Here is a 21,189-nt window from a genome sequence, read left to right on the forward strand (position 1 = left end):
ACAAAAAGATCTGGATAAATTGGTTGACTGGGAATCTAAATGGCAGATGAAACTTAATGCGTCAGAATTTTATGTTCTAAGAATAATCAACAAGAAAAAAACTATATTACATAACTATCACATGCATGGCCAAATTAAAAAAAAAAATAATGTTGTCAAATCGTACACTTTTGCCTATAAACCGGTTACTCGGATAATCGTTCGACCGATTAACCGGTTAACCGGTATAGTTTAAATTGGGGTTTGGAAACCTTATCAAGAGTACCCTACACATAGATATAAGATGTGGTATGAGTGTCAATTTGACAACCTTTCATTCAAATCATAAATTTACGCTTTTAGAATTGAATATTGTCCTTTGGCATTATCAGGTTTTCTTTGAGGATTCCTGGCGAAGTTTGACTTTTAATAATCAAATGCACCGTATCAACTATAGTGTCTGTACCAACTTCAAATTGAAAAAAATAAAAAAAACTTCTTGATCTTGTAGATTTATGTCTGAAACCTATTATTCTTTACTTTTCTCTTGTCTCCGAAAATAATGTGGTGTTTCAATTTGAAATGATTAATTATGAAAAAGAAGATGTGGTATGATTGTCAATGAGACAATTCTCCACCAGAGACCAAAATGACACAGAAATTAACAACTATAGGTCACCATACGACCTGTTTCTTTGCTTTGTTTGCTTTGTTTGCTTGTTTCTTCAAACATGTTACTCGTATCGCGTATACATTGAGTACATTCCCATTGGTTTGCATTTCAAAATTTTTGAGATAGCATTTCGTTTAAAGTAAGACTAAGCATTGCATGACGGAGGTTGCACATGTAGATGTAGGTCTACACAAAATTAGATAAAAAACGAACCAATGAAGTAAATCTTAATATTTAATCGCATTATTGATTTTTAACAAGTTACTGTTAAAAAACATGTATACTAATTATGTTTCTTTAAGATCTTGCCCCGAGCTGAGAGACAAGTTCTAATTAATTTTATGTTTTTTAAGATTAACAATAGCAATCAATATACTAGACAATTGATAATGAATTGTCTAATTAATTACCACGACAATAAAACATAACTATTTAATGATTTCAATACAAATTTATATCAAATCTACCAAAATTGAAAAAAAGTCCGGTTAACCGGTTAGCGATTTTGGTATTCGGTATTCGGTCGTTCGATCGGTTAACTGGTTAACCGGTTAACCGTTGACAACACTAAAAAAAATGTAAGCCAAAACCCATATTTAGGAGTTCAGTTAACCTGAAACCTGAAATGGGATATTCTCATCAACAACATCACGGCAAACGCAAATAAATCATTAGTCTTTCTGAGGAGAAACATCAGCAAATTCCAAGAAGAAGTTAAGAAGAGAGCATATCAAGCCATTATCAGACCAAACGTCGAATATGCAAGCAGTGTATGGGATCCATATCAGGAAAACCACATCAAACAGATAGAAATGGTACAAAGAAGATCAGCACGTTTCATTAAACATCAATACAGCAGAGAACCTGGGTCAGTTACGAGCCTACTAAATGAGCTAAAACTACCATCATAAGAGACTAGACGGAAAATAAAAAGGCTTTGCTTGTTTCACAAAGCTTTACATAAAAAATAGTCATATTAACTATTCCAGATTATGTAGAACAACAAGGCAGGACAACACGGCAATACCACCAAAGTAAATTTAGAAACCTTCAAACTTCAACAAACACCTAAAAATACAGCTTCTTTCCACGTACCATCAAAGACTGGAATACCCTACCAATAAGACTGTTAAATGTAGAAGATGCAGAAGCATTCAAGAACAGCCTCACATCTTATTTAACAGAGCAGTCACGCAACAAACATTTGATTTAATTTCACATGTGAATATGTTTTTAATGAGCAACATATTGCATGACCTAACTAGTACTTGCGTGAAGGGTCTTAGAAGATCCTTTTCATTTCAAAGATGTAGATGTAGATGTAACATATAATGCAATGGTACGTTAATGGGAAATGGGATGTTGATAATTGGGTAAATTGTATTATGATGTTTGTCGTAGGTCCCAGTTAACAGTCCTACGCATATGTAATTTAAAGCAAGAGATCAAGATATGCAGACCTTAAAATGTTGGTAGTTTTATTATTGTCATATTCAGAACCAATTTTATATTACTTCAGTGAGATGTCAAAGTAGGAAAAATATGTTGTCGATCAAATAGTGAGTAACGAATTATTTAGAAGAATGGTTTAAATGATAAAACTGTCTCTACTAATGATCAGTAGATCAAGGTCTATCTCCTTTCGAATTTTGAGAAAAATCAGGCTTTCTTTGAAGTTTTTAAAAAAATCTGATAATCCATTTTGAAGTTATTGTCCCGAAAGTTTATTTTTAGCAAATTTCTAAGATTTTGGAAGCTGTTTTAAAGACATGTCCTATGCCAGTAGCCTATTATTCAGTGGTTGTCGTTTGAATGTGTGGTTCGAAGATGCTTCATGGTTTTTTTTATATATATATAGATTAGGGAGAAGGTTCGGTACCATTAAAACGTTTAATCCCTCTGCAAATGTTTGTACCTGTCCTCAGTCAAGAATCTGATGTACAGTAGGTGTCGTTTGTTTATGTAATTTATACGTGTTTCTCGTTTCTCGTTTTTTATACAGATTATACAGTTGGTTTTCCCGTTTGAATGGTTTTACACTAGTAATTTTGGGGCCCTTTATAGCTTTTTGTTTGGTGTGAGCCAAGGCTCCGTGTTGAAGGCCGTACATTGACCTATAATGGTTTACTTTTATAAATTGTTATTTGGATGGAGAGTTGTCTCATTGGCACTCACACCACATCTTCCTATATCTATTGACCGTTGGTTTTCTCGATGTTCTTGTTTTACACGAGTATTTTTTTCACTTTATAGCTTGCGGTTCGGACGGTGTGAGCTTTGGTTTAATTGGCTTGGATGGAGAGCTGGCATTCATACCACATCTCCTTATGCATATTGCAAATATGAAAAACATTACGCATTGCAAAACAGTAAAATTAAATATCAAATTTTCATATGTTTACCAGGTGAGCGACTCAAGCTCTTGGAATACTCTGTTCTTAATGTTATGATATGGCATTTAGCATGAGGAATACTAGAGTATCGTAGAGCGGTGAAAAATGATAGATGCATTTGATATATTTCAATCTTTTTTTAGTTTCAAATTTAGTTGGGCTAACATAACGAATTTCTTTATCATAAAGAATCAATATTAAATAAAGGCAACAGTAGTATACCGGAGTTCAAAACTCATAAATCGATAGAAAAAAACCCAAATCCGGGTCACAAACCAAAACCGAGGGAAACGCATTAAATATAAGAGAATGACGACACAACATTAAAATGTAACACACACAGAAACGAACTAAGCATAAGAGAATAACCAATATAACATCAAAACTAAATACATGAATTTGGGATAGAAAAGTACCGTGACACGTCTAATAATAATGTCAATTCACACTCAAATATAAGAGGAAACAAACGACACAAAAGAAACACAACGTTAAAATGTAACACAAACAGAAACGAACTAATATAACAATGACCATATTCCTGACTTGGTACAGGACATTTTTTAAAAGAAAAAAATGGTGGGTTGAACCTGGTTTTGTGGCATGCCAAACCTCCCTCTTTTATGGCCATGTTAAATATTACATTAAAATGACAACACAACATTACATGACTACAATACAAATAAATAGGAGAACACAAAGTTGACAAAACACGAATAATAGCTAATAAAAGGCACCAGGTATAAAATCTAATACGTCAGAAGTGCGTTTTGTCCACTCAAGACTTACTAGTGACACCCAGATACAAAAGTTGGAAAGCCAAAACAAGTACAAAGTTGAACAGCATCGAGGATCAAAAGTTAAAAAAAGTTGTGCCAAAAACGGCCAGGGTTTTCTGTTAGGTACCAGAACATCCCTATTAATTTATTTAGAATAATTTATACTTTTGCAAACAGTAAATTTTATGAAATGACTATATAAAAGATATACATGATAACACTGAAGTATTAACTAAATACAGAAAACAACCGGATACATTACATAACCCGACAAAATCTAACACAATCCAACACAAAAAATAGACACACCCGAATTAGTCAAGGCCTCAACGCAAAGTGCCGCCACATTTGAAATTGTTAAAAAAGGGAAAAAATGACGTCACATTTGAATTTGTAAAACAGCACACCAAAATCAAAAAATGACGTCACATTTGAATGAATAAAACTATCAGTCAAAAATAAGATAGAATTGGGATTGATTTAATATTATTTTTGTATTAAATACTGATATTACATTTAAGGTAGCACAATACAAAGATTTTTCATCCCCAATCAGACATCTTTAAACTGATGTAATTCCACTCATCTTTCTTTGAATTTGATAAATGAGGTACCAAAAGAAAGAAGAAGGATTACTCATTCAAATTGTGATAATTTCATTATGACATAATTATTACATAATTAATTGTTATGTAATTAGTTGCCATATTGTGATGTTCATACTTGAATGCATTTAACTTCTTTGTTATTCATAGCATCCCAAAATACTTTATAGATTCTTGCACAACACAGTTTGACCTCCAAAACTGTGTCTCAGATTTTTCCTATTGTATTTCATTCTCTCATAAATCTTCAATGAAGTTTGCAACATCAATTCATAAGAGACCACTAAATTCAATTGGGTATACAATTTGTTCTATTGATGATTTTGGAAATCTGAGACACAGTTTTGAAGGTCAAGCTGTGTTGTACAAGAATCTATAAAATATTTTGGGATGCTATGAAGAAAGAAAACGCTAAATTCATTCAAGTGTGGACATCACAATATAGCAACTAATTACATAATAATTAATTATGTAATAATTTTGTCATAATGAAATTATCACAATTTGAAAGATTAATCTTTCTTCTTTCTTTTGGTACCTCATTTATAAAATATATAAATGAAGGATGAAATGAATTACATCAGTTTAAAGTTGTCTGATTGGGAGTGAACAAATCTTTGTACTGTGCTACCTTAATAACAATGAAAATTGCAATACTTGTTAGTATCAAACTGAGGTAGCAATTAGACAATTACCTATATTCTATGTCTGGCTAATTTAGAATCAAACTGCAACCGTAATACATCGTACAAATTACGTTGAACGAAATCTAATAAATGAAGGCGGTGATTAATTTTCTTTAATACTAGTGTAACACATGAATATAACCGAAAAGACGTCAAGACATTTGACAAAATCCGATGAGAATTACAAATATAACATCAAAACTAAATACATTTTGGGATAGACAAGTAACGTAACACGTCTTATAGCAATACGAATTCACACTCAGCAAAACAGTCACAATCGGGAATAAGTCACGTTTGGTAATTAAAAGATAAGACGACGTAATGACAAACCACAATCTAACAGATGGTAAAAATGTCCTTAGCTAGTTTGGTTAAAGACACATCGTATGGATCAACCAATTCGTGATGGTGTCCGTAAAATTTACGGAGTGTCAATTTTAATCTGTCCTCTTCATAACTTTGTTGGAGCAGTTTCTGCATAAGGAGCACACTCCTGTATACGAAGTCCCTATAGTGTGAACAAGCACGAGAATAACGTAACAATTGAGATATGTAAACACCATACGAAGGGGCAGAGGGTATGTTACTGCTGAGAAATGGAAAATGGATAATTGGGAAGTTGAAATCGTCCCGTTTATCACAGATTTTCGTGTGAAGTCGTCCATCTGCGTCAATATTGAGGAAAAGATCAAGGTATGAAGCAGTCCTTCTAGTGTCAGTAGTATCCTTAATTTCAAATTCACTGGGATATATGAGATGTAAGTATTGGCTGAAATATGGGATATTCAATGATAGAACATCACCAATATATATCGGAAAGTAAAATTAAAGAATTTCGCAAGGTGCGTTTTCTTTTTATCTTTTAGAAGGTTTTGAATGAATTCTGCTTCATACGAGTACAAAAACAAATCGGCCAGTAGGGGTGCATAATTAGTACCCATTTGAATACCGACTGTCTGCTGAAAAATAAATCCTTCAAACTCAACAAATATATTGTCGATCAAAAAGTCCAGCATTTTGATAATATCATTAAACTGTTAACCCGGGAGAATCTGGGGTGTGTATCGGAAATCTATATTCCCGTGTTCCTTAACCTACTTTGGCGGCGCAGACTTATGGAATATTAAATTCATATGAAAAATGGAAAGCTCACAATGCTGGGTTACATTGGAAGTATAATAAATAAAGTTTTAACTTTTGTAAAACAAATCATGTAAAACCTATCTTTAAATCGCCTTTTCTCCAAAGTCCACCCTTAGACATTTCTCAAAACACTAAGTTCAAACGTATTTATCCCAGCATACATTTATATTAATATCTTGTTACACCACTAGAGCAATATTTCCTTTCATATAATCAATCAGGATTTAAATTCTTTTATCACGGTAGGTTTGTTACCAAAGTGCGTATGGAATTTAAAATAAAATTAGAAAAATATCGTACACATCGTGTATATTTATACGACCGGGAGATAACACGGGTTTCGTTAGGTATGATAATGAAACTAAGCACACACTTTAAATATCTTCCTGTTTATGACATTCTAAATGAAGCGTGTTTTGTATTTGTACACCTTTTTGGTTCTTATTTGTTTGAAGGGTAAGTCAGATATCAAGCATGTATATTGCAGTTGATGGAAACCAAACTATTATATAATATATACGAATAAAAAGAGACATAAATAAGACATCAACCCAAGTGCACATGTACACGTAACAAAGATTAACGTTTCTTGACTTGAGAACGGGTCATTCATCGATGACGTGGTTCAGCAATTATTTTCTCAATTATCCTCCGCCCTTTTATTGTGCTGTTTTTGTTTTATTGCACCACATGGGAACTTTGTTCTCCGTCCTGTAATGTCGCTCGTTTGTTCGCCTCGTATCAGGCTCATTAAAATTATCATGAAGTTTTTGTCTTGATATCAACTGGAACTGTAGTACACATAGATATAGGAAGATGTGGTGTGAGTGCCAATGAGACAACTCTCCATCCAAAAAAAAAAACAATTCCTAAAAGTAAACCATCATAGGTCAATGTACGGCCTTCAACACGTAGCCTTGGCTCACACCGAACAACAAGCTATAAAGGGCCCTAAATTTACTAATGTAAAACCATTCAAACGGGAAAACCAACGGTCTAATCTATATAAAAAAACGAGAAACGAGAAACACGTATAAATTACATAAACAAACGACAACTACTGTACATCAGATTCCTGACAGGTGCAAACATTTGTAACGGGATTAAACGTTTTAATGGTACCCAATCTTCTCGCTCCCCTTTTTTGAAACAATAGTATAACATCACAACACAGAAAACACACGATAAAATATCAATTGGAAGGCTTAACTCAATCAAAAAACGTAAATTAATACACGATGAACGAATAAATTTGATCTGCGATACCTGAATGCAAATACATAGTTAATACAATATTAGGGACAAACACTCAAGGTAAAAAAGCAAGCAAACAAGTCCAAACAAAGCCATGACAAGACACCACCGCGAAATATTTAACAACCCTTAATAAATAATCACTTTTGAAAAAAAAACCCGGTTTTCATAATATATATACAGGTAAATGAAAAGTAACCGTTTGTCGTTTTAGGTATACTACTTCTGTGTATATAAAATTTGCCAATAATTAGGAATACCAAGAAAGCAAGTTCTGTCATATAAATACCTAATTTAACACTAGATACATATTGGGTGAATATCAACAATAAAACTATACAACTTGAGCTTGATAAAACTTCCTTGTACAGATTTAAGGAGAATAATCTTGAAGTTCATACAAATGTAGTACAAAGAAGTGAAAATTAGTAGATATTCCAAATAACCAAAGCTGGTATATAGACAGGATCCATATTAATATAAACTAACAAAAAAGCATTACAAATAGTATCAACAGGTCAAATTAACAAGAAAGTACTATTTGGAAGTACTCGCAGTTACCGACAGCTAGTTAAAAGTCAAAAACAAATAATTATAATAAAAAAATCATGCATCAGCGACTAAAATCAACTAAAACACATCCCAGGGATTTAGTATTTTAACACCACAAACAGTCAGAGAAGACATGACTTGTGCAATGCCAAAAATAAATGTTTCGACAGGTAGTAGGATAGTGAGGAGCGACTTCTTTAGAGATAAAAGTTGACGTGTGTGTATGTCTCTATACATCCCGCCTCAAAAGAAGATACAATATAGTTATGTTTTAATTTACTAATGACAAAATCAATATCATTATGATGTGAACTTTTAAATTTATATACCAAATAAGGGCCCAGATTTCACTAAGTTAACATAGAAATGTGCGTACATAGCAAGGTGTCCTTTGGCAATTATATTCTTGTTTAAAATCATAACCCGAAGTTGGGGTTAATTAGTGGTTTAGTCTGACCTGAGACTACTATAAATGTGTTATAGTATCTGGTCTGACCACCCGTCCATTCCATGACATAATGGTGAGAGAAAAAAATTCAGACTCAATCTTAAGACTTGATGTTAAGAGTAACTCGGTGCTTGTGTTTAATGGTATGGTGTATAACTTAAACTAACATGCCTACATTGCTTCCATACATGAAAAGGGGGTGGGGTCTCTCAATTTTATATTCTTTAACTTATTAGACATTTGTTAACTTATTAGACATTTGTATCTTTTATTTTTGGATGTTACCCATTATTCTCTATTCTTTATATTTTCGGTAGTATTGGTCCATTATTCTCTACAGTGTAGACCATATCTATGCTCTCGCATGCTAGTATACTGTAAATTTTCTTTAAACATTTATTTCATACAACCAAATTCTGGAAGGAAATATGCTTATTGAAAAATGTCATTTGTTATACACAGGGGTAGAATGCTTAACAAATCTCCAGATAAGTACTGTTGGTCATGCTGTTCTTGGACCTAGTGATCTGGAATTACGATGTTCATACAATCCAGATACCGGGGATGATATATATTCCATCGACATACCCGCTGAATTGAACGGTCAGTATAGAACAATAGTCGCATTTTATCCAGAAAATAGAAGAAAAGATGGCACACTCCGAATGGACGGGAACTACCTAAATGGAAGAGTTACGATGAATAATCCCAATCAATCTTCTAATGTTGCTGTACTGATATTCAATCAAACTGAATGTATAGATGAAACCATGTACAAATGTAGAGTGACTTATGACAGTAATATTGGTACGCAGATCCAAGAATCAAACGCAACAGCCATATACGTGGAAGGTACGAAATCAAATTGAATTCTAATGATTAAAGTTGAAACAATGTAATATAGACAGATCACGAATTATCATTCAAATGATTTATGTATTTTACTTATTCTCGATAAGGAGATACTATTTTATTTTTAGGGGGGTTAGGACTGAGAGTACAGCTAAAAAAGATGCAGGACACAATTTGTCATCCGAGCACCCCTTAAAATGAAATAGTAGTTCCATTAGGAAATCCTGTATTAATTTAAGACTGCAGATACATTTAAGGTAAACAGCAATTAAATCATAGATTCCGATTGAATGTTATACTATACTTTCTTATTTAAAGCAAGGCCAACATTCCCAGACAGTGTACCAAGCTATATACCCTCGGCTGGGATAGAAGAAGGAATGTCAGTTGTCTTCACGTGCACTGGAAATGTAGGAAAACCAATGGGTACATTTAGATGGATTGTATATAGACGTAACGCCAATGGTATTTCAATACAAGAATCGCTGTATGACAACGTGACTACAACAGGACTTGAAATGCCAGGAACCTGCACATTTAACGGTACCAGTCAGCTCACACTTCAGGTGGAAAGTCTGGACAACAACGCAGTAGTGAGATGTCAAGTGGTTTATCAAGATGTGCCACATGGAAATTTATATAAACAAACGAACATGATAAATGTTTATTGTAAGATTTTCCTCTTAATTTAAAATGCTGTTCTAATGGCATTATCTATTTAGTGTGACAGTGTTTGAGGAAAAATAGCAATGATCATAGTACTATACATTATATAATACATAATTTTTTGAAATATTATGGGGGGTGGGAGTTTAGTATAGAGTCGACAAAAGTCTTAACAACCAATCAAATTGAAAGGACTAATATTTCATCTTAAACATCCAACTTGTTTGAAACACTTCAAAAATAAGAAAATCCATGATTTTCATATCTTTTATAGCAAAACTAATCTATGACAGATATTCTTTATTTATAGTCAGGCACCGAGATAAAAGGATATAAATAACACTAGTTGTATAACATTAACTATAAGCCGACATCGTGCGTATCATTATATTCTATGTTAAACTATGTTGAGCACATGGCCTGGAATGCTGAAGTAATTCAGTGGTTGTCGTTTGTTGCTGTGTTACATATTTGTGTTTTGTTCATTTTTATTTGTACTGTGACATTAATTAGACCGTTAGTTTTCACGTTTGAACTGTTTTCCTCCGTTTTCCTTGGTCATTTCAGGGCTTTTTATTGCCGACTATGCGTAATGGCTTTACTCATTGTTGAAGGATTTACGGTGACATCTATTTGTAAATTTCTGAGTCATTTTAGGGAATTATGACAACTTAGTTTCATTGATAATCATACCACATCTTCTTTTTTATATTTACCCACCATCATCTCCGTAATCAGAAAACAGTTCCAACATTAAGGATGATAATCGATTGATAATGCATTGTCGGACGCGCAACAAAACAATCAATTTCCATTGTAAACCAAACATAATTTTATTTTTTTTATTTTGACAAGATTTGAAAACCACAACTTTTGATTGGACTGATGATCAAACTGTTACCAAAAAGCGAATTGTACTGAAAATAGTCAAATTAATACCAAACAAAGAAGTAAATGATAACAAATCCTCAAAATAAGTTTATCAGCTAGTTCAATTTTTTTTGTAAGGAAAATCATCATTTGTTTTTGTCGTTTTTATTAGTCATCATAAATAAAATTATGCCAGTAGCAGTACTCTAGCTGTCAATAGGTCGCTACATACATCTACTTCGTAATTAATTAACATTAAATTTTTATATATATTACACACAGACAGCGTGAGAAATGTTACAGTAACAAAGTCACATTTACATTACACTTTCGGCCCAGAACGAACAACTTTGACTTGTACATCAGATGGTAACCCAGCTGTTAGAAACGAAGACTATAAATGGTACAAAATGTCCCAGCAATACACAGTCATAGGAACTGGATCCCAGCTCATTACAAATGCTACTGTTGGGGAATCAGACGTCTATATTTGTGTGGCACAAAACAGTTACAATGGGAAAACGTTTAGCTCAAATAGCTCGATACAGATTAAAATAGGTAAGATATTAAACTCATAAACAACAACAAATGAGAAACTTTACAAATCAGCATGTACTAATACATTTTGTAATACAAAACTGACGTATATTTGTTTTTGTATTTAATCATGTATCACCATGCTAGATCGTTTATGTTTTTAGAAAGTACAACAGATAAAGATGGCAATTAAAGAGTGTTGCAATGGCAGAAATACACATTGAACACAACTCTCAATTTCAATAATACTTTACTAGTACTGTCACTCAAACATAATACAAATATGAACATGTTGTAAGATTGTCAACGAGACAACTGAACTCTCCACAAGAGACAAAATCACGTTAATATGAGCAACCATGGGACACCACGAGGCATTCAAAATGGTCAAAACCCAATTCAGTCTAATAACCTATAAAAGTTCGGGGTTTATAGCTTTTTATGAGGTACGGGTTTATTCCAATGTTGATCACCGGACGGTGACCAATAGTTGTTAACATTTTTGCCATTTAGTCTCTGGTGTAGAGTTGTCTCATCGGCAATCATTCCACACCATTCTTTAATAAATCAAAACAAAGTGTAAAAAAAATCAAACGAGAAAATCAACGACCAAGTAATTAATTCACAAAAGAATAAACGAAAAGAAAATACAAATGCGATAAACAACGATAAACGAAGCAAAATTAAGATTCTAACTCCTGTCACACACTAACAAATACATGTACATAAAATACAATAAACTGACTGAACTTCAGATTCCAAATCCTGACACACACTTACAAATACATAAAATTACAATAAACTGACTGAAATTAAGACTCCAATTCCTGACACACATCAATAAATACATAAAATTACAATAAACTGACTGAAATTCTGGCTCCAACTCCTGACACACATCAACAAATATACAAAATTACAAATATACATACATTTTTAAACCAATTGGACGAATGTGCTAATTGCACATACAAATGTACTAGTATACCTATAAAAAAGAAGATGTTGGTATGATTGCCAAATGAGACAACTCTCCACAAGAGAAAAAATGACACAGACTAAATTAAAAACTATAAGTCACCGTACAGCCTTCAACAATGAGCAAAGCCCATACTGCATAGTCAACTAAAAAAGAACCCGAAATGACAACTGTAAAACAATTTATACGCGAAAACCAATTGTATTGTGACTGAATATCTTGTAACATGTTAATAATATAATAAAGACAGGTTAAAAATGAAAACGTATCCGTCAATATGTAGTAAAATTGTTATTTCCATTCATTCATTCGTTGAACTCATAAACTCATTAATTCATGTATTCATATGTTGTGTATAATTGTGATATTGGTTAATTTGGTTCAATTGCTATATACCAAATTTATACTGTCGAGTTTATTCATTTACTTTCTCATTTCTTGAGTATCAATTTTCGTGGATTGCTGAAAATTTGCATTTTCGTGGATATTTTATTTCGTGGTTTTGCCAATCTGTGTATACAATGCATATTGAAAATATGTTATTCGTTGATCATTTGAATTCGTGGTTCACTTGTACCCACGAAACCTTCGAAAATTGGATCCAACGAAAAATAATGAGAATTCAGATACGGTTGTTAACGTCTAAATGAGAGGATCCAAATGTGTAAAACAGTTACATTAGACAGAACGCGGACATGATTTTTAGAAACGAAAAGACAAGCAATAACGTACTAAACATAGAATACAGAGTAAAGGTAGATATTGTGTGTACTGGTAAGTATTATATTTTATAGATATGTAATTTATGACTCAATCAGCATCACCAGAACAAGCATTACATATTTCATTTTCCTAATGTTGAAGTAAGACGATGTGGTAAGATTGTCAATGGCAAAGATTTTAGCGATCATAGACCAAGGCTACGACCTCATTAGCAAAAGTCGGATAAAAAAGGCCACAACATGGTAATATGAAAAAACAATTCAAACGAAAACAGCCTAATGTATGTATAAAAAAAAAACCACACGCCATACAGCAAACAACTACAATCACTGCATGAATTGCAGGCTCGTGACTTGGAACAGGCAAACACATAAGCCCTCCACCGTAAATTTTACGGACGCTATTGCGAGTTGGTTGACTGTTATGGAAAATCCGTTTCACAATTGATATCAGATATGTTCCTTATGTCGTAATTAAAATCCCGTAGCGGTTCACGAATGTGACCTATCGTTTTTGTTGGTGTTCATGTTGCTTAGTCTAGTTTTCTATGGTGTGTCTTGTGTTCAATTATTTGTTTGTTTGTCTTTTTCTTTTTTATCCATGGCATTGCCAATTTATTTTCGATCTATTAGATTGACCGTCTCTCTGGTATCGTTCGCCCTTCTTTACCTGGGACAGTGTTGATACAGCACACCGCTCGAGTCATCAGATTGACAAAAAAACACAAAATAACAATTATAGCTTGATGCATCTTATTGTTCTCTATCTTATTGTTCGCTAGCTTGAGTCTGGTCGAAAATAAGAAAGTACAATTATAAATCATATAATAGGGTAGATTTGGGATATTATTAGAGTGCTCAATTCAGGTAAGGCTGGGATTCAGTAAAAAAAAAATGTGGAAACTAGATAAGAAATCTGAAATGTAATTAAGATTAAAAAAAAAAACAGTCGAAAAAAAGAACTGAAAATACCCCAAACACGAAATTTGTAATATCAAGGAAACAAAATTCAATTTGAAGCAATAAACCCATTTTGTCAAATAATGTGAAATACAATGGAAAATTAATACGACAAATGAGTAATCATAGTGAGTGACATCTTAAAAAATGTATAGAACATGTCAAAAATAATATGTTAACCACAACTGGCTTATGAAGAAATATTGATTATATTAAAAAGTCGAATTAGATAATTAGATAAAAAATGAAACTATGAAAATAACTAATTATCACATTTAAAAGATACTTACTTGAAGCACGTAAACATATTTTTTTTAATATCTAAAGACAATTTAAAAATATAACACAGAGCATATTAATATTATTAACTTGAATGTTGTATGGCAACACTATATTGTTAACAGTTGCTTATATTATTTTGTGATATTTGTTATTTTTTATGTTTTGAATTGCTGCACCAGACCAGTATAAATATTATGTCACTTATTCCATCAACACAGCATGAACAATAAATCCTGCATTCAATATAAACATAAAGAGAGATGGTATGATTTTTTTAGTATCCTATGTCTTCGATAAATTCTTGATTCACCTTAAACTTACATCTTCAGTTATGGTCTAGAGATTGAAACTCATTTACCGATGGTCTAAACATTTTTCTGAATCTGAGATTCAGACCCGAGACATGATGCCTACCACAGAGTTTTTAATTGATGCTTGTTAAAATTTGAATACAAAATTTGATTGCGCATTTGCTATCCCCAAACCCCCTCAATTTACATGAGATATTGCCCTTATAAGTTAGATGATATTTTTGTACATGCATTAAATGTCAACAGTTTGCTTATTATCTTGAACACTATATTGGTAGATAAACTGGAACTGTAAACATTAGTTATAATCAATAATAGGACATGGTCTCGTCTTGAATATATATTTGATTTGCGACTGGATATTGAACAGACGTTAACTTAATCCATTCACCTTGCAAATAGACCTTTTCAACAATTGTCTACACCTACAGTTGAGCACGACTACGACAGGTAAGATGTGAGGGGTCGTCTCAAAAATAAAAATTGAAAATAATACTATACATCACTAAGAGATTTAATGCTAGAAATTTATTTGAGTGACAATGATAACCTTCCAAAAGAGTAAAATGACATTTTTAAATTTAGAAGGAAAAAAACAACGATCAACTAATTTTCTGTACGGTGAAAAATAGCAGAAGAAAAAACAGATAAAAAAACCCCAAAACACAACAACAATCTCTGATCGACTAAAAAGGAATCAAATATGAAGGCGAAGCATAATTTCCACCGTGTGCGACCGTACACAGTATCAACATTTTCAGGACTTGGTTCAGGCGAACAAAACAGGCGACGGGATTTTACTAATATAATAAGATAAAAAAAAAAAACTCCCTTATACATGGTCATAGACGAAATTTAAAAAGAATCATTAGTAAAAAAATTTAAAAGATTATAAAACCGGCAAAGATTTGTCAAGGAAAAAAGAAACAGCGAAATAATTCCTGACCCGTTGACAACAAAATAAAATACAGCAATAACAGTGTAACATATAAAACCAACGATACTTGATCAACACGAACCCCATTTAACTCTATTACTAAGCAATTCCCGCTTCTGGCAAGAAACTCAGAGGTCATTTTCGAGAACAGGGGAATGGCTCTACGATAAAATAGACAACGTTCTATAGTAACCAGTATGTTGAATTATAAATTCCATACGCACGTATGTACTGCTTAAATGTTGATACATCTCCCCTTATTCAAGAAGGAAATACACCAACTTTAACAAGGTATCTTGACCTTTTCATTCGACCTTTGAAATCAATATGTTTCTACCACTTCCCAAAATTGAATATGTACATCGGTGAAGGTTTAGATCGTTTAAAAAAGTCTCAACCGTGTTAACAAGTGTGATAACAGACTGACAGACAGTCCAGTATTAATATTGTTTCAGAAATTTTCAGAAATTTTTAGAAAAACTTTTACAGATACACATTTATTCTGGCATGCGGCATAATCATAAAGTTGCAGAGAAAGCTGATCAGGATGCGGAAAGATTACAGTAATTTTTTAATCAATTCAACGTGAAATGTCGTGTAATATATGTAATAAAAATATTGTATGATAGAGCAATATTTTTATTTACTTTTTATATTTTTTATATCTTCTGTAGCTGTATATAACCGTCAAACCGAATTTATATATCGTAATAATAATCAGACGTTTTTGTCTTTAAGACGACCCCTCCATTTTACCTGCAACTGTAGGTGTCATTAGTCGGTGTCGAGAGTTGTTGAAAAGGTCTATTAATAGAAAGGTGAAAAGCTTATAAACAAATTCAGCGACACGTCGACCTTGAAATAGACAGACATATTAAGTAGTACATGTAAGACAATATCTTTTCGTATTACTCTCCTAATTTTGAAAGTTTACTGTATCTCCAAAATCAAGAAAATGACCCTGATAAACTTTGAAAAAGGCGCTGTGTGCCGCAACATTATTAACGTTTCTTTTTATTGTTCACTTTACAAACCGTCCGGTTTTCTCGCAAGTGTGACTACTTTCGGAAGAATTTCACCAAACATGTCATTTTACATATGCCTAAGCTTTTGGGTTTTAAGTATTATCATTGCCATTTGTTTTCACGTCCTTATCAAACAAATCGTTTAAAAAAGAAATTGGAATATATTCTAAAATATAAATATGATGTTTCAATAAAACATGATTTTGATCTTTATCACGAAGTCTTAGTGTCGAATTTCATTTATGAAATAAGTAATTTTGGTTAAATCATGACTTGACGTGTTTTATTATATTGAAGTACATATTGTCTGATTTAAAAATAAGGGCTTCGGTGGACAAGTGGTCTATGTACTTCTTCTACTGTAATTTCTAGCCAGTCAACACTGAGGTTGTGAGTTCAAATCCTGCTCGTGCGTTTGCACTCGACTCCAATCTTAATTGACTTGTATTGTGTTTTCATATTGAAGGTCGGTGGTTTCTGACGGGCACTCAATAATCAAAGAGCAGATTGCTCTGAGGGATATGATTGACATTGACACATGTAGCTGGATAATATTATTTTCAAAACTAATTCAACTGCAAATGTAAAATGTAATTTACGTAATCTGAATACGTGTAGTTACAAAAAAGCCAATGCCGGTTAAAAGTGTATGAACAATGTACTAAGGCCTATTGCGTTTTATTTTTGTACTATCAATTCCAAGTTTACTTTCCACAGCAGTCACCGAGACTCAGAGTGAGAGAAGTATTTAACTTCGTATCTTATCACCTATTTCCCTACGTTAATTCTAGGAGGAACCCCATTCCTAACTCTTTAAATATTTAATTTCCTTTGGGTCAGTCATCATGACTCCTTTCCGTACACATTCCTCGGTTTAAATTGCGATCGTTTTTAATATAATACGACGTTTATCGACAGAACGAGTTAATTTTTCTCAACGTGTTTGTTGTTTTGATTCAGAATTCACGGAGTGACTTCCGGAAGGGAGACAACTCGAAACGATAATATGGAAGACTCCATTTCGCCTGAAGGGGTGTTGATACTAAACCTTAACGTTTATTTTAATTTAAATGATGCATATGATTTAAAATTATGCAACAATAATAACCCTCAATAGCAGACATACATAGAAAGGATCCCATGAGTTATAAATTAATCAATCGAGTGGGGAATCCAGAGCAACCATTTAACCTAGTACCCCTTGAAGTCAAGAAAAATATACGCATGCGCATACTTACCTAAACAAACCCTGTAGTAAGAACGTATATTAAACCTAAATGGTTCTATATTTTTTATGAAGTTCAATATCATATATCAGTTTAATAACGCTGACATATAAGTAAAACTCCACTTCAGTTCTTATATGACAGAAATAGATTTATCGGAATTCAGAGAACTCTCGCATTTTTATCATAACTGGGGAATTCCCTCTGACGTGTTTCTAAATTTATAAAAACACCTAATATAAATACTGCTTGATTCTGATTTTCCGTGTTGTTAAAACACGCATATATAAAGTCAAGGGAAATATTAGACATGAAGATTATGAAAAGAACATTATAGGAAAGTTGTTTAAGTTCAAACCCTTAGTTTGTTTTTACCTTTTAAACCAAGACAATCATAAGAATCTGAGATGGTCCTTAATGTTTAGAATAAAACGGTTGACGTGAGGCCATTGTCCTGAGCCACTGGTATAAGTCTACAAATTGCTTGAAAGCAATCGTATCTCAAAACTGTCCGCCACGAAATAGCCCGAAAGTGCCGCCTAAAAGTGGCGTTAAGCACCAACATTCATTCATTCAATCAATCAATCAATCTGATTAATAAAATACCTCTGTAAATGTTTGAAAATAGCCGCAATATAGCTTTTTTGTTATGAGAATCTTATGAGGCGGCGTAGATCAAACACCAAATTGTAATCCATCTATCAATAGTTTAAATCTCACATATATATGTATATATCGTAAAACGAGGCGTTTATAATCCAATTGAAAGCAGAGTGAAAATCAAATTAAGACTCTTTCTTCTTCTTTAGGTTTTCAGTAGTCCTTCATTTCTGACGATTATATACTGTTAATACTCGTTGAATAAAAGTAAAAAAACAATTAAAAAACAAGTATCACATAATCTTCATTTCACATTAACGTTTTTCATGTGATAAATAAACTTTATGCAACGTAAGAGTTCATAGGTAGTATATAAATAGAATATAAGTATTGATAATATACACACTGATACATGTGATATGTATTAATTCAGGTAAATTTTAAGATATATACAATGGAGTTACTCGGAGTTATCTCTGTACCAGGATGGCTGTTGACCATTTTGCTTCTGATTCTAACATTTTGCCTGTAAGTCTACTTTCATTTTATATCCAACTATAAATTAAAGTTATCTGCGATTATGTATCCGTTAAATAGGCGAGCCGTCATATTTCATTAAGGATTATGTACCCTTGTGTTGATTCAATGTTTAAGTTCATGTGGACCCTATGGCTAAAATGGACGTATTTTCACCTCAAAATTTTCTCTGAGTACAGGAAAACCTGTGCATCTGGAAAAGTTTTAAAGCATAGCATGCCCTAGATAAATAGAATTCAAATGCATTGTATGATTTAGAAAATTTATAACTTAACTGGATTTTGCCGTACACTTTTTTCGTCTCTGTAGAAGATGATAAAATTGTAACCGGAGGGGTTTTTACGTTGTGTATTTTCTGTGTCAACTTTAACATATTTTACCCCAGACCGTGTAAAGAGTAGGTATAGGAATCCTGAGTCTCTGATCCTCCATATTTGGCTTTGCAAAACTTAACACTAGCAAGTTTTCATAGTTTATTAGCAAATTACATAATTCAACAAATATCAACAATTTGTAAAGATAAAAACATGAAACATGAATATAAAAAGCAAGTTAAAATTCACATAAAAGTGACATAGCTTAATCTGTCATTAGTGACATAGCTTAATCTGTCATTTTAACCTTTTGTCTAGATGCATTATAATTCTAGACACAATAGCGACATTGTGTCTAGATGCTGTGAAATGCATTACACCTTTCGTGTAGACAACACCTTTCGTGTACACAGTGAGCAAGGTCTGTGCAAGACCAGTTAGTCAGCAAAGTCTGTGCTGGACCTTACGTGTAGACAGTGACTGAGGTCTGTGCAAGACCAGTAAGCTCTTACTAAAAAGCTAAAATAAGCGGTCGTTTAATCAACCAAATGGCTTATGAAAACAAGCCCAGTACAATTATTTAAATCATCAGTTATTTAACAAATACTATTCAAATATAAACACTCTATAACTAAATTATAAGTTGCAAATTCAACAAAATGTGAGAATAAATTCAATGAATTATAGCACCATAATGTAACTAAATATATAAACATGTTAAACAACAATTTTTATCAATTATAATTCATATTACCAATAGGAATTAAATGTTAATTTTACAACAGTCCATTTTAAAGGGACATAATACTGTTCTAAAACATAGGGTCGCCGTTACAAAATTAACAAACAGTTGAGTTTACCTTGATATGGTCCACTCAGGTACACAGTTTAAATAACCAATTAATGTCAGGTATCTATTGTCCATCTAATGTCCATGTCAATTAAAAATGCTCACTTTAATTTTTGCCTGCGGGAAGTTCTCAAACCTGTTTTCCCACTTAGTTTATTTTGGCACCTGGAGGAATGAAAAAAAAAAGTGCACGGCAAAATCCTGGTAAGTTTTTATTTTTCTGAAACATAAAACATATTTAAAATTCATTTATCTAGGGCATGCTATGCATGAAAAAAAATTACAGATGCGCAGGTTTGTCTGTACTCAGAGTAAATTTTGAGGTGAAAATACGGCCATTTTAGCCATAGGGTCCACATGAACCTTAAACATATGGAAATTTTATAGAAAATCCACAGCCTTTATCCTTGTTATCTCATATTTGGCAATTTAATGACTGATAGATATAGGATTATTGGATGCAGTGCTAGCATTGATTTCCTTATAACAAGTTTATTAATGTGGTTATTGGTTAAAACAAACATAAAATATGGACCAAATCAAGTACACCTTTTAGGGTGCGCTCGACTTCAGTGACTCAGACTTGGTTTATTTGCCACAAAGTCCTCTTGTTCTATTAAATGCAATGAAACAGTAAATAATAATGCTTTGCATCAAGTTTCCCCTTGGTATATGTACAACATGGACTATCTCTATTATTCATTATATCTGTAGTTTTGATACAATTGAAGTTTGAAAAGTTCGTACAAAAATGGCTACAGAAGGGGTCATAAACCTTAATAATACATTCATGACAATGTATCGCTTAGGGACTTGAGAAAAACCCACGATAAACAAAATCATGAAAAATCATCCATGATCATTTGGAGACACCAGTGGTGTATCATTGCTTAGGGTACTGCTCTTACATGTATATTCTGCTATAAAGATGTTATTTGATATATCCAAGTCAAATTGAGGTTTATTGTCAGGTGAGTTATTGTTTTGGAGATCCACTTCAGCATGT

General features: G+C 32.7%; 2 protein-coding genes across 4 annotated transcripts in view; both read left to right on the forward strand.

Moving 5' to 3' along the window:
- Nucleotides 1–6,599: 6,599 nt before the first annotated feature.
- On the forward strand, nucleotides 6,600–12,294 carry LOC139524639 (uncharacterized). The gene is made up of 4 exons (XM_071319591.1): nucleotides 6,600–6,717; nucleotides 8,978–9,367; nucleotides 9,686–10,036; nucleotides 11,186–12,294. The coding sequence occupies exons 1-4, from the start codon at nucleotides 6,666–6,668 to the stop codon at nucleotides 11,479–11,481; spliced, it is 1,089 nt and encodes a 362-aa protein (XP_071175692.1). The 5' UTR covers nucleotides 6,600–6,665; the 3' UTR covers nucleotides 11,482–12,294.
- A 698-nt stretch (nucleotides 12,295–12,992) lies between these two features.
- The window catches only part of LOC139524638 (cytochrome P450 3A21-like), a 29,240-nt gene continuing 21,043 nt past the window's right edge, over nucleotides 12,993–21,189 (forward strand). Inside the window, exons 1-2 of one of the 3 annotated variants that reach the window (XM_071319589.1) lie at nucleotides 12,993–14,646; nucleotides 18,916–19,010. In XM_071319589.1, the coding sequence (XP_071175690.1) occupies nucleotides 14,644–14,646; nucleotides 18,916–19,010 (98 nt within the window). In that variant the 5' untranslated portion in view covers nucleotides 12,993–14,643. Of the gene's footprint in view, nucleotides 15,145–17,789; nucleotides 19,011–21,189 lie in introns of those variants that run through there. The other 2 variants (XM_071319590.1, XM_071319588.1) reach the window with 2 other exon arrangements.

Source organism: Mytilus edulis, chromosome 5, assembly GCF_963676685.1.
Source record: "Mytilus edulis chromosome 5, xbMytEdul2.2, whole genome shotgun sequence".
NCBI lineage: Eukaryota > Metazoa > Mollusca > Bivalvia > Mytilida > Mytilidae > Mytilus > Mytilus edulis.

Coding starts and splice junctions, on each gene's coding strand:
- LOC139524639 (XM_071319591.1), top strand. CDS start 6,666: ATGAAGCGTGTTTTGTATTTGTACACCTTTTTGGTTCTTATTTGTTTG. Junction 6,718..8,977: donor GGTTCTTATTTGTTTGAAGG/GTAAGTCAGATA, acceptor TGTTATACACAG/GGGTAGAATGCTTAACAAAT. Junction 10,037..11,185: donor GAACATGATAAATGTTTATT/GTAAGATTTTCC, acceptor TATTACACACAG/ACAGCGTGAGAAATGTTACA.